General features: G+C 44.6%; 2 protein-coding genes across 5 annotated transcripts in view; one reads left to right on the top strand and one right to left on the bottom strand.

Annotated features, from left to right (window-relative positions):
- UBN1 (ubinuclein 1) overlaps positions 1-5988 on the bottom strand; it is a 37949-nt gene extending 31961 nt beyond the window's left edge. For both annotated transcript variants that reach the window (XM_004438094.3, XM_087449584.1), the window contains exons 1-2: positions 5833-5988; positions 1238-1524 (exon numbers count right to left, since the gene is read on the bottom strand). In XM_004438094.3, coding sequence (XP_004438151.1) covers positions 1238-1486 — 249 coding nt within the window. In that variant the 5' untranslated portion in view covers positions 1487-1524; positions 5833-5988. The remainder of the gene's footprint in view (positions 1-1237; positions 1525-5832) is intronic.
- Positions 5989-6713: 725 nt separating this feature from the next.
- The window catches only part of GLYR1 (glyoxylate reductase 1 homolog), a 35019-nt gene continuing 27914 nt past the window's right edge, over positions 6714-13818 (top strand). For 2 of the 3 annotated variants that reach the window (XR_015556487.1, XM_004438096.3), the window contains exons 1-3: positions 6715-6782; positions 7797-7833; positions 8781-8860. Coding sequence is in view for 2 of the 3 variants with exons in the window: in XM_004438096.3 (XP_004438153.2) it covers positions 6745-6782; positions 7797-7833; positions 8781-8860 (155 nt within the window). In the remaining variant the exon portion in view is untranslated. Of the gene's footprint in view, positions 6783-7796; positions 7834-8780; positions 8861-13818 lie in introns of all 3 variants that reach the window. The other variant, XM_014793473.2, reaches the window with a different exon arrangement.

Raw genomic sequence — 13818 nt, 5'->3', positions numbered from 1 at the left:
AAAATACAAAAACATGCAAAAGTGATCTAAGCTGTTAGAAACCTGGGCAGTGGTTACCCTTGAAGGCCGGGGTAGTATTTTGGGAGCGCAGGAGGAGGGTTTTTGGTGTCCTGGAAAATGTTATATTTTGTAACCCAGATTACACAGGCATGTTGAACTTGTGAAAATCCATCAGGCTTGCCCTATCAAATGTGTGCTTTTCTTATGTACATAATTCAATTAAAAAGTTTATAAAAATTTTTACAATGTTAATGAATTGCCAAAACAACGGTAATAGTTGAAGCAGGGTGATGGGTACATGTGGGTTTATTATACTATTCTCTCTACTCTGTGCATGTTTGAAAAGTTGTATACTAAAAAGTAAAACATGGGGCTGGCCCCGTGGCTTAGCAGTTAAGTGCGCGCGCTCCGCTGCTGGCGGCCCGGGTTTGGATCCCTGGCGCGCACCGACGCACCGCTTCTCCGGCCATGCTGAGGCCACGTCCCACATACAGCAACTAGAAGGATGTGCAACTATGACATACAACTATCTACTGGGGCTTTGGGGGAAAAAATAAATAAATAAAATTTAAAAAAAAATTAAAAAGTAAAACAAATCTCCCAGGAAAATAAATAGATAATTTGAAAAGCATTTATGAAATCGAAGTGATTCTCAAAAGCCCTGAAGGCTACAACCCAATTCTGGCAAAAAATCAAGTTAAAAAAAAGGGCAAAAATAAGTTTCTATCCATCCAGGTAAAGAAACTATCCAGAACATTACTGTGTTTAGAAGAAATGAGCAGTTGTCTTTTCTTGTCTGCCCTTACACTAGACAGGCAGTGAGATTCCCCTGGAAAAGAAAAATGTCCAGCATGAAATTTCAGCACTGGAACAGCCAGGGACTAGTCACATTTACACATAACATTTATAGCCTTGGCATGAAAAAATTTGTTTTTATTTATTTTATTTATATATTTTTATATCTTTGATTTATATTAATTAGTCATAATTGAAATTAGCCTTAGATGTGCCATATACGTTTTCCCCAGCATAAATCAGGAGAATGGGTCTAAGAAAGAATTCTATCCCTTCATGCCTAGAGACAAACCGAGCAAACTTGTGCTTGCTTTGGGATGAGTGCCTTGATCTTGGGCAGCCAAAGCCCCTCTGGTCTTGCTTCCACCCTCTGGAAGGCCCATTTGCACACGCAGTCCCCAAATAAGATCTGCAGAGTGCGTCTGGGGCCTCTGGGGTGTACCTTGTCTCCGGGTTGAAGGCCTTTCACCTTCCCTCGTATGTTCTTCACCAGCTCTGGGTAGAAGAACTCTGGGCAGCGCTTGTGATCTGGCTCAAAGAGGGTGAGTGTAATCCGAACAGCTGCTGCAGCCGGCTCAGAGTCTTGAGGCTGTTCTGCTCCCCCAACCTCCTCTTTCCGGGATTTCTTCAAAAATGTGGGATTCAGAGAACCTGGGAGAGAGGTGAACTGGACCCTGTGGGGCTCCGACATGGCTACCAACAAGTCTTAGCGGTGTCACTGCATGGCTTCTGTTAACATTGAAAAGAAGGGCCAGGTCAAACCAAAATAATAAAAATGATTTTTCCTCTTCAGTTATACAGATTTAAGTTTAAAAGAATTTCATTGTCAAGAAGAATCCATTGTTAAATTTATCTTAATTACCATTTACTGCTTTTTTCCTGCTTAAATACTAGTCATCTTAAACAGAAAATTTTCCATGTATATATATACACACACATATATATATACACACATATATATATGAAAAGCACCCCAAATCCTATCATTCAGAGATAACCACAGTTTAGCATACTTTCTTCCAGTCTTTTTCTATGCATATTCACTAGATTCTTGACATTAGAGAACTCATACAGACAGACTCTTAAAGAATCCTTACAATTGCAAAGAATCCTAGAGAATACTATTTTTCATTTAATTTATCCAATATTTTTTTTTCTGGCTGAGAATAACCTCTTTCTTAAGACCTCGTTATTTTCATCACCAGCAGTTTAATTTCATTCAGGGCAATGACAGAGTTTTCATCAGCTCACAGAAGGTACTGCCTACCCTGGGATAAGTAAAAAACCAGCGTCTCAGGAGTGGTGTGGCTAGCTCACTTCCTAACACAGCAGCCTCTCACCCCCCAAACTTCGGCCTCAGCAAAGTGACAAATTATCACATGCCAAAGACCTTCCGAGTTGCTTGGGCATGCTCAAAGTACATTGTGAACTCCAGAATTCCAAGTATTTACAGACTACAAATATGCAAATATATGCTATATATATATATTTGCTTCATGTATAATTTTGTGTCCTGCTTTTTTAAACTCATATTCTAGTGTGAACTTTCTACCACATCGATAAATAAGGACATTCATTGCAGCCTTGTTTGTATAGGAAAATGATAGGAGTAACCTGAATATCCAGCATTAAGGGAATAGTTGAAAAAACTGCAACTTTTTGTTGATTTATAAGGGCTTTTGACGTGTTATAGATGTGTAACGTATATTAGAAATGTATAACGCCTACCATATCTTTTATAAGTACTTTTTCCTGCTTCATTACCTACTGCTTAATTTTGCTTAAAGCAAGGTATGATGAAAGAAATTTTAACTTTTTATGCAGTTAAAATTAGCCTCTTCTCCCTTATGGTTTCTCCCGTTGCTTTTATGCCTAGAATGTCCTTCTCCAGCCAGGTAATTCTTGTGTAAGAATTTACCTATCCAGCCTTTTATAGATATATTTTTCACATTGAACTCTTTAACCCAAGTTGAATTTGCTCTGCTATAAGGTGAGAGATGAGGCTCTAACTTGGTTTTTCCCAGCATCAATCACTAATAATCCTTCTTTTCCCTGCTGATTTGGCATATATCATACGTAATGTCTTAGATATCTTAAGATCTATTTCTGAAATCTATCCTGTTATATTAATCTAGTATCTAGAGATTCCTCAACCAGTACCATATTGTTTTGACAAATTTTATATTTTAACATCTTGAATTAAAAATTCATCTTTCTTCTTCTTTTAAAAGTAATACTTGGCTCTTCCAACCTGTTTATCATTTCAGATCAATTTTAGAATCACTTTGACAAGTTCCCCCAAAAAACCTCACTGCATTTTGATTGTAAATGAATCATAAATATGAATTAATTCAGGAAGATTTTACATATATCATATACATCCAAATATATGTATATCTGTATATATGCAATATTCATTCTATTATGATCATAAAATTTTAATCTTTAAGATCAGATAAGGGAATAAAATATCTAAAAATGAAGAGTTAAAATAATTCTAATTAGACAGCAAAGTGATTAGCAGCAAAACAGGTTGGTGGCACAAAAGACCATCATGCATTAAAATGTTAAAAGAAATTCCCCTAAAAGAAACTTTCAAGGCCCCCAGGACATTCCTGATGCACTGGGTTATGAAAATAAGTCCCAGCTGCAAGCTGCAAGTCCCCCACTGATGAGAGCAGGCACAGTCTCACTGTAAGAGAATCTGCAAGTTAACCGATGGGATACAGGAAGGTCATCCTGGAAGCGGCAACCAGGTCCCTGCCCCTGTCTGGGCAGTAATTTAAAAATGTAACCTTAGGGCCGGCCCCGTGGCTTAGCGGTTAAGCGCGTGCGCTCCGCTACTGGCGGCCCGGGTTCGGATCCCGGGCGCGCACCGACGCACCGCTTCTCTGGCCATGCTGAGGCCAAGTCCCACATACAGCAACTAGAAGGATGTGCAGGTATGACATACAATTATCTACTGGGGCTTTGGGGGAAAAAAAATAAATAAATAAAATTAAAATAACTGTTTAAAAAAATAAATAAAATAAAAATGTAACCTTATCTTGGCCCAAATTTTAGACATTTTAACTTCAAACCTATATGGTAAATCTGCTTCTCTTAGTTGTGGAGGTGACTTTGCCGGCCTGAGAAGTTATAGAAATAAGACTACAGAATCAAACCTACAGCATATTAACACTTAGATCTTGGATTAAGTTTTATAATCATCATGATAATTGCCGTCACTTGTTACTAAATCATTTGCAATATTTAAGAGAATCAAACATATGAATGGTGGCCAGCCCGGTGGCGCAAGCGGTTAAGTGCGCACGCTTTGCTGCAGCAGTCCGGGGTTCGCCGGCTCAGATCCCGGGCGCGCACCGACACACTGCTTGGTGGGCCATGCTGTGGCGGCGTCCCATATAAAGTGGAGGAAGATGGGCACGGATGTTAGCCCAGGGCCAGTCTTCCTCAGCAAAAAAAGAGGAGGATTGGCATCAAATGTTAGCTCAGGGCTGATCTCCTCACAAAAAAAAGAAAAAACAAAAACATATGAATGAATGACTTAGACTTACAATTTTAATTTGAAATCCTTAAGAAAATATAACTTTGAAAGTGTGCGTTTAAAAGAACCTTACATTCACACATTAGCCTTACAAGAGTTAAGTCCTTGGAAAGACTTTACTACTAGCTTTATAAGTTCACCGTTCTATAAGTTTGAAGTATTTGAGAGAAAAAGCATATAAAACTTTAAATGCAGTTTAAAACACTTAAGGGAATTTAACTTTGTAAAGCGAGTTCACTGTTTAGAGAAATTTAATCTGTTAAACTGACGCCTTAATCGAAGCTTTGTCAAAGACCAAGTATTTTTATTTATATAAACATTCTTAGATTTGTAAATAAAACAAGATTTGTGAGTAAAATTTAAAAAGCTTAAGAAAAGCTAAGTATTTAAATACTCAACTTTAATGAGTTGAACATTATTCGAAGTAAAAGCACAGTATTCTACACACAAAAACACCCCTCTTAAAAAACTCAACTGATGTTATCCAAGAAATGCTAGCCTCCTTTTGTATCTCAGAGGTTATTCCCCGGAATTGTATATTTTTGTTACACAACATCTTAACTACTATATTTTCAAACGGATTATTGGTGAAACAAAGAAAAAGAGAATTTTGTATACTGATTTTACAATTAGTTTCTTTACAAGTGAACTCTTATTTTAACGGTTTTCCCTTAACTTTTTTTCAAAATAGGCTGACCTTTCATCCACAGAAATGAGAATTTTGCCTTCTTTCTGAAAAATTATTTTTCTTATTTTTGTTTCACGTCTTATTACATTGGCTAGAACTTCCAGAATAATATTAGACAATATATTCTTTGCCATGTTCCTGACTAACGGGAATGCCTGTAGCCCAGTGCGATGTCAATTTAGGATTTACATATTTTTACCAAGTCATTAAAATACCCTTCAAAGTCCTCAAAAAATAAAAGTTTTTAAATTAGGAATGTGTGTTTAATTTCACTAAATTATTTTTTGGAATCTTAAACATGCTTTAAATGATCAGTTTGTCTTTAAAAAACACAAAACAGTCAATGACAGTTCCTGAAACTAACGGACGGTGCTTTAGGGAAACTGAACGCCCAAGAAAAACCAGGCTTCCAACGACCTAGTTCGCTAAAAGCCCCTTACAACCCAAGTCTCCGCATAACAAAACGCCTATGGGAGACGCGTGCGGACCCGCCACCTTTTCAAGCAGGAGACGACCCAAGATCAGTCCGGTTCTAAGTTAACTCTTCCCTCGGACTCCCTGGAGTCTGCAACTGGCATTGGGACCTTCTAAATTTTGTTCCCTCCCTGGTGTGCGGACACTTGGGCAGGCGCTGTGCTGAACCGCCGATTACAGTTCCCATTCAGTGGCTTAGTTTTAACGTATCGAGACCGCGCCCGGCACCTGCCTTCCTGTTGTCACAACAGCCTGCGCTCAACTTCCCTCAAAGTGTCAAACTACAGCAAGGCGGACACGAGAGCCCGGTCCCCACAAAGACACGCACCTTTGTCCCCGGCGCGACGCAGGCTACGGCCCCGCGGGCCGCACTCGTCCCCCGGCGGCCGTCCTCATGCCGGCCCGGGAGCCCGGGCTGCGGCGCCGCTAGCGGCCGGCCCCCGAGCCATGCCTCCCCGCGGGCGGCCGGCCCGCGCCGCGGCCCATGGCCGGGTCCCCGCGCGCCCGGGGGAGCCTCGCGGGCCGTGCCGCCGCGCCCGCCCAGGAGGAAGCGGAGAGACGCCGGCTCCACGTCGGCCGAGCAGCTCGCGACCTCGGGGCGGGCTGCACCGGCGCCCCGGGACAACTTGCGGCGCGGACGCGGGCTCGGAGCCGCTCCCCGGACCCCGGCCGTCAGAAAGCAGCCTCCGAAGGACCCGTCGGCCCTCCGGGCGCGGCCACGCAGAGCTCGCCGGGCGCGGGGCCCCGGGCGCGGGCGGAGGCTGGCTTCCAGGCCGCGCCGAAGTCTGTCAGGGCAGCTGCCGGCGCGCCGACGCGGCCGGCCCCGGGGCCCGCGCGAGACTAACGGCCGTAACGGAAGCGCCGAGGAGGAGGGGGCTGGAGGCCGGGACCCGGGGGCGGGGCGGACCGCAGGGCCGGCTCCCTCGCGCTCTCGGCCGGCCGCACAGTCGCTACCGCCGCCTCCACCGCCGCCTCAGACCGCCGGCGCTTCGTTGTCACGAGCCGGAGGGAGGGGGAGAAGAGCCGGGAGTCTCGGGGCTCCGGCGCGCGGAGACCGCGGCTCCCGGGTCACGTGCCGCTCAGCCGGCCAATGAGTCCCGGCGGGCGCGGTGACGTCAGAGCCGCGGCGTGGCCGCTGACAGCCGGCCCCCGTCACGTGGCCGGGCGCACTCCAATGGGCGGTGCCGGGGCGCCCTGATGTTCCCGGCGGCCCGTGCGTCGGCCGTGGTTGGGTGGTAAGATGGCGGCTGTGAGTCTGCGGCTCGGCGATTTGGTGTGGTGAGTCCGGGCGGCCGGGGCCGAGCGAGGTGCGCCGCGAAGCTGCACCCCTGGGCACGGGGGTCGCCGCCAGCTTCGGAGCTGCCTTTCTATGCGCTCCAGGCCGCGAGAGAGGGCGAGACGAGGTGCCGGCGCTGGGAGCGACGCCGGGCGGAAGGGGCAGCCCGGCCCCGGGGGACTGAGGCCGAGGGTGGCCGCGGCGGGCCGGTCTCTGAGCCCCGGACCCGGACGCCGGCGGCCACGGTGGAGGGAGTGCCCGGTGCCGCGCGGCTCCTGCGGACGCCGGGTCCTCGAGGTCTTGCCCAGGCGTCTCGGAAAGCGGCAGAGTCGGGGAGCTGGCGGGGCCATCTCGCCGGGCGAGCCGGTCAAAACCCGCGTTGCGATGGAACCGACCTGTGCGGCGGCTCGGCCCGGGGTGTCGAAACCGGACTGTTGGCGCTGCCCCGTGAAGAAATGGAGGGGGGACTTCTCCTTTACACTCAGAGGCTTGGCGGGGACCAGTGCCTTCCTGGGTGCCTTCGTGGTCCGCTCGTGTGTCCCAGACAACCGCCCGAACTGAGACTGACGCTCGCCGCCTCCCTGGAGCTGCGTAGCTCGTTTCCCGACCCAGAGGAAGGCTCCCATTAGCATTTGTCAGAGCCGGGCCGTCCCGCGGTGAATTAAACCAGACTTTGCGAGGGAAAGTCTGTGTTTACAGAGCACACTGCCCCCCGCCCCCGTCCCGGGGAGGCTCTAGACAAGTGATTCTTGTGGTTTCATTATTGTGTATTTGTTGTCACCAGGAGAATGCACATACCTTGTGCACATGCGTTTACAATTTTGCATCCCAGCTCTGAGGGATTTGGGCCTCTTGGGCCCAGCTGTGGAAGCCAAATTAAGAACTCCTGTTTGCAAACTTGTTCTGGCACTTGAGGGTGCGAGTGGAGATTTAGAAAAGAACTTGCATGTTGAGTGGGTTGAAGGAGATGGACTGGCTTTTCCAAGGCAAATGCTGATTCTCTGTGTTTTCTCTAGGGGGAAACTCGGCCGGTATCCTCCTTGGCCAGGAAAGGTGAGTGTGTTCTACTACTAGAAGCTACTATAGGAAGACATCTGAAGTTGCATTTGAGAAGGTGGAGAATGTAAGATGCACCCGCCTCAATTTCTAGCATTGGGTCAAACTGGGCCTACTTAAATGACACTCAGAATTTTTTTTTCTCTATTATCAGTTTGTTTAGAAAAAGCAATATAATATAAACCAGGTCATTTAATCTACAGTAAATGCTTATTTCTTGAATCAGAGAGAGTTGTGGTGAAGTCTTTTAACTCTGGAAATCAATTCTAACTTGAATATAGCTTTACAGTTAAATCTAACAAAAGGAGAGGAAAATAAATTCTCCAGGAAGAGAGAAATCTAAATGTAGGTTAGTGAAAAGTCAAAGTATTTTTGTCCCAACTAAGTTTAAATCTTTCCATGTTACCATATGTGCTGCTCTCTCCAGTGCATCTTTGCAAAAGTTGGCATTCCAGATTTTGCATGAGGCGATCCGTCATAGCTTTCCAAATGTTCTGTTGTTATATTCTTGTTTGGAGCCTGGGAAATGTCTTTAGACTGTCTCTTTGCAATATGGCATTTTCAGTGCCTCGGTTGTCCTTCTTTGTCACTATTACCTGTCGCAACTCTTCCTGCACACAAGTATTTTTAAGAGTGTCCTGTGCATTTTTTCAGTGATGACAAGGTCACACTGGGGGCAAATAATGTTGGTCTTAGTTTTAAATGCTTTTAAAACACGACCATTGCAGTAAAGGGGATATTGTATCTATTGAATGCTGTACTACATGTTAGATGTAGGAACTTCTAGAATATTTGCATGTTTCCTCACATCATGGTAAAGTGCCACATTTGGACGTGTGCTAGGCTCTGGGTTCTTTTTCAGTCATATTCCTTTTGTTTTATTTAGGGTTTTTTCTTGTTAATTTGGAGCTGTGGAAAAAAACTTTTTCCCTTTTATCCCCCAGATTGTTAATCCACCCAAGGACTTGAAGAAACCGCGTGGAAAGAAATGCTTTTTTGTGAAGTTTTTTGGAACAGAAGATCAGTGAGTAGTGCTCCCCAAGAGTTGCACTCTCCCTTTATTTGAGCGTTGCCCTGGGCCTGGGCTGCTTTGAGAATATTCTAGGGACCCTAGTTCCGTCTTACTGTAGTGTATAAGAATGGCATATCATTCTGGCTTCTTACCTAAATATAAAGTGCTGTTCTTATCTCGCAGAAATTGTCTTGGGGCCAATAACAATGTCAAGTGAGAATGAGGGTTCACCATCTTCTACATATGGTAATCATGTTGAGATAGTTTCTTACATCTCTTAACCCAACTTCATAGGCAGTTCCTATTATAAGGGCCATGTTTCTTTCTCTTTTTAATGGCTGTTTATCATGTGGCTCATGCATAAGGTATACAGTGAAAACTAAAATTTTATTTACCTTAATAAAAGTAGTTGTTTGATTCTGTTCTCTTTTGTGAAATTAGATGACTTGCTCTAACATTGTAACAGTAAAGCTTTTTAACCAGATCTGTCTTAGAGTTGAAATCAGGACCATCAATTTGAGATTCTTTGATAGGCCATATAACGTACAGTCAGGGAGAGAATGTGTATTTACTTAAGTTTCTGGTGATTTGTTTAGCTGTCTCATCACTACATCAATTTGATTACTTGGGTCTAGCTAGATGGTTTGATTTCTTTAAGTAGTTGTATTTCTATTTTTGACTCTTACAGGAAAATGTAGCTTTGGGTCTGAAAAACATCTGTGGCTTTTCTGATAAATCTAATACCAATAGTTAAAATATGCATTCCCAGAAAGCGATATATAATATTCCATAGCAAAATCTGTTATAAATACTGCCCTTCACTGACTCAGAAGTTTATACGTCTGAGTGCTTATCCCAGTTTAGAGTTTGCATGGCATGTTTACGTTAACCATATAGATATACTAATTACCTAGGCCCAGTTCTCTGTCACAAACTGATTTAGCAGCCTTTTGATGTTGATATTTCAAGGTAGTCACTGGCCCAGCGCTGTGAGAACCAGAGACACTCTGGAAGAGAGAATGTTCTGGTAATGCCATGGATTTCTTTTCTTTTTTTTTTTTTTCCCCCTGTGAGGAAGATCAGCCCTGAGCTAACATCCATGCCAATCCTCTTCTTTTTTTGCTGAGGAAGACCAGCCCTGAGCTAACATCTATTGCTAATCTTCCTCCTTTTTTTTTTCCCCTTTTTCCCCCAAAGCCCCAGTAGATAGTTGTATGTCATAGTTGCGCATCCTTCTAGTTGCTGTATGTGGGACGCGGCCTCAGCATGGCCGGACAAGTGGTGCATCAGTGCGCGCCCGGGATCCGAACCCGGGCCGCCAGAAGCGGAGTGCGCACTTAACCGCTAAGCCACGGGGCCGGCCCAATGCTATGGATTTCACAAACAACTGTCCTGATGCATAAAGCGGTGCTGATTGTGCAGCCACACTCCGCGTTGCTGACACCAAAGTGAACTTCCAGGAAAGCAAATGTGTGGTCTCCACCTTCCAGGAGCTCAGGTGACAAGACATAAACATTTCAGATGAGAGTAAGGACAGAAGGAGTGATGCAGGTAATTGCTAAAGGGTTCTAGAACAAGGAGAGATCAGTGGAGAACAGCTAGGTCAGAGAAAGCTGATGGAAGAGATGGGATGTGAAGCCAGCTCTGGAGGATAAATAGAATTTGGATAGGCAGGAACAAGAAGGGCATTCTAGGCAGTGGGGATACTGTGAACAACTAGGCATTAAGTTGATTGTATAGGCAGAGAGAGGCTCCCTCCCTGGGGTAAAGAACTTGGGGTTGGGAATAACAGAGGCAATATAGTTGGCCCAACTTGGTCAGTTAAACAAAGAAGTACACAAGTCTGAAACAAAAATGGGAATGCATAGAAAGTGGAGACTTAATCAGATTACAGGAGGCCTGAAAGCCATTGTGTTCTTATAATTGAAAAAGAAATGCTGGAAGGCTAGATGAATAAACTGTGGTTTCTGTGTATAAGAACTACTACAGATAGGACACAGAAAATTGGAGTTGAGTGACTTTCATCACAGACAGGCAAACAGGTGAAGCCAACGAAAAGGATGCACTTACTGAACACAAAAATAACCTCATAGCGTCGGTGGTTGTGATATGATTTCTAACTAGCTAAAATTCTTGGAGGGGATTCTTAAGCAAGTGGATACAGGGCAACTGTTAGATACAATATTTTCAAGCCTTTTAAACTCATTTGATAGAGTTCCACATAAAAAGCTATTTAAAAGTTAAGTTGCCCTGGGACCAGCATATTATCTTTTTATGGCTATGCAGTTGGCTTAACGGAGGGAAACAAAGGGTAAGGCTCTACAAGCACTTTTCTTAAGGGAGAATGGTTCTTAGTGATCAACATTAAGGTAAATTTTATTTAGTATCTTTATATTATCTGAAGTGAAATCTCCAGATCTTTTTTAGGAGCGAATTACTTTGGGGAAAGAGTTCTGGATCTGTTACTGGCCTGATGTGCATTCAGACACCAGCTCCACCTGCTCTGTGATTTGGGAAAGCTGTTTCACCTTTCTAAGCCTCTGCACCGTTGTCCCTACGTGGGAATAATACTCCCTACCTCGTTGTTATGAAGAAGTTGTGTCACTTATTCATAGTATGGTTTGGCATACAGCAGGTGTTCAACAATCAGGTCAGGGGATAGATCTGTTACAAGAGAGGAAAAAAGCTGGTAAGAAGCAGGTGGCTTTAAGGAAAATGTGAGAGAGACAGACACAGACTCTGCCCATGAGAGAGAGAGAGGATCTGTGTTTGAAAAGAAAGGCATCTGAGAGCTGGAGGTTCCTAAGGGTGTCAGCCAGGTCTGCTCTTTTGACCAAAAAGGCTTTGAACAAAAACAATACATTTTTCCACCTTTTTGGGGTTAGGGGGCTCTTTTTTCTTATTTTTATATTGTTCCGCCTTTATGTAAAAACTGTACCATGCCTCACCAGGAGTACTGCGTGCAGTCCAGTCCATGCTCCCAAAGGGATCTGATGGAACTAGTCAAAATCAGAAAAGGGAACCAAGTTAGATGAAAGAGTAGGACTGTCTAATGTGAAAAAGCAAAGGCTGGAAAAAGAACACAATCAGAATTGATGAAATAATGAATGGCCTTAAGGAGATAGACACTGACTTGTTCATAAACCCTCTGAGTGTCAACACGGGGCACTGTGAGTAGAGTAAATGTTGAGTGACTGTGTGCAGGGCATGTGTAAGGAGTACTATATGAGATAGGCGTCTGAGAGGTTGTTTAGACAGGAAATGCAAATGGACGTTTTAGGGATGAGAACTACTTTGTGAAAGGCAAAGCCATAAATGGCTACAGAAGAAGCTGGACTCTACCTCACCTTTAATGCTTGATATCAGGGAGAGGGGCAGACGTTCCTGGCACATCCTGGGGCGGAGGCTCGGTTGGTTACTAGGACCTGACCTCGGTGGACAGGGTCTGGCCGGTTGGGGCTGTTCCTGTATTCCTGAGGAGTATAGGATTCAGTCAGAGATGTACTGTTTCAAGACTGACATACTACTTAAGGAAAAAATAGAGATTTGATTTTTTTATATTAGCAAGGACCTTTATTGAGTAAAAAGGCTAGCTCTTTAAGGCAAGATGAACAATGATTTCAATCTTTTAGAAACCTAATTTTTCTCTCTCTCCCTTCCTCTGCCGAAACATGTAACAAATTATGTTGACATCCCACTGTTAGGAAGAGAGGACCAGCCTTCCTCACCAGCCTCCCTTGCGTGGGGAAGGACTTAGTAAGATGGCCAGATTCGGCTCTCGGAGACTGGAGGCCACAACAGCAACTGCCCGCGGTAATTTTCCATCTCAGGGAAATAACAGAGGGAAGAATAAATTCAGCGTAACTTTGCCAACTCCACCAAGTTACCCCAACCAAAGATGAAGTCTCAGGTCCCTGAGGGCCCACGTTGGACAGGTGGTCACCCATTGGAGTAGAAGCTGAGCTCGGGGGTTAAAAGTTTCGTCAGTGGCTGAGGAAGGCAGAATGGAGGGAGTTCATTTACTTTGCAGGCGCTCAAAAACCACCAGAAACAAAACAGTTTAGAGAATACTGTGGGCGAACAATGGGTAGATCCCAGACTACGACCCGAGAGTTTCTATAGCAGTCGTCACCTCTGAGCCGCACAACAGCCCTCCAGGAAATGGATAGGGTGGTTGTTCTGGTTCTTATTTCTTAACAGATATGCAAACTGAGAGGCAGGAGATTTACGGATTTAAGTGATAAGATGTCCAGGATCCCAGCCTGAGGTACTTTTTACATCAAACCAGATATAAGGTGAGACAGGCTGGGTGTGAGGTGTCTGAGTATTGAAGTAACTCTCCTAGAAAAATCTGTGGTTCATAATTAGAAGCATAGCAGATTGGAACCATCTGAGCATCTCTTTTTCTTTTCACCTGGTACCTGATTGACCCACTTTCCCTACATGCGACACCGTGTGATAGTTGCAGAATTGAGCCAAGTGAATAGTGAGGGCCACTGCTCTGGGTATGTGGACTGAGCCAGCAGTGTCCCTCTGCCAGGGCTGGACAAAAGCTGTCCTAGAGAGAGTAGAGTAGATTCTCCTCTCCCACTGCCAGCAGCAGCTCCTGTCCTACAGGTAACACCCTTTGTGGCTGAGGCAGTGGACTCCAGGAGCAAGCATCATACACCAGAATTATAGAAACTGGCACAGAAAGAAGCGGCTGGCCATGTTGCCGCAGGCAGCACAGTTTGAAAGCCTCATCCAGCATTTGGGAATGTTTTCAAGTTTTGGAAACAAAGTCTTCTAAATCTATCTTATCTGCAAGTCTTTGTTGATGTCTGTATGATAATCGTTGCTTGAAGTTGACTGAGAAATTCTGAGTTACTTTATGGTTTTTTGGTTGTTTTTTTTTTTGATTTGTGATTTTTTGGGTGTCTTGATTTCTGAATAGCTTAGACTTGGACCTTTGACACCTCAGTAATCTTCAG

This window comes from Ceratotherium simum, chromosome 26 (genome assembly GCF_057802395.1).
Source record: "Ceratotherium simum simum isolate JZ-2026a chromosome 26, ASM5780239v1, whole genome shotgun sequence".
Classification (NCBI taxonomy): domain Eukaryota; kingdom Metazoa; phylum Chordata; class Mammalia; order Perissodactyla; family Rhinocerotidae; genus Ceratotherium; species Ceratotherium simum.
The sequence above is the reverse complement of the archived record's forward strand: the minus strand, read 5'-3'. Positions and strand labels throughout refer to the sequence as shown.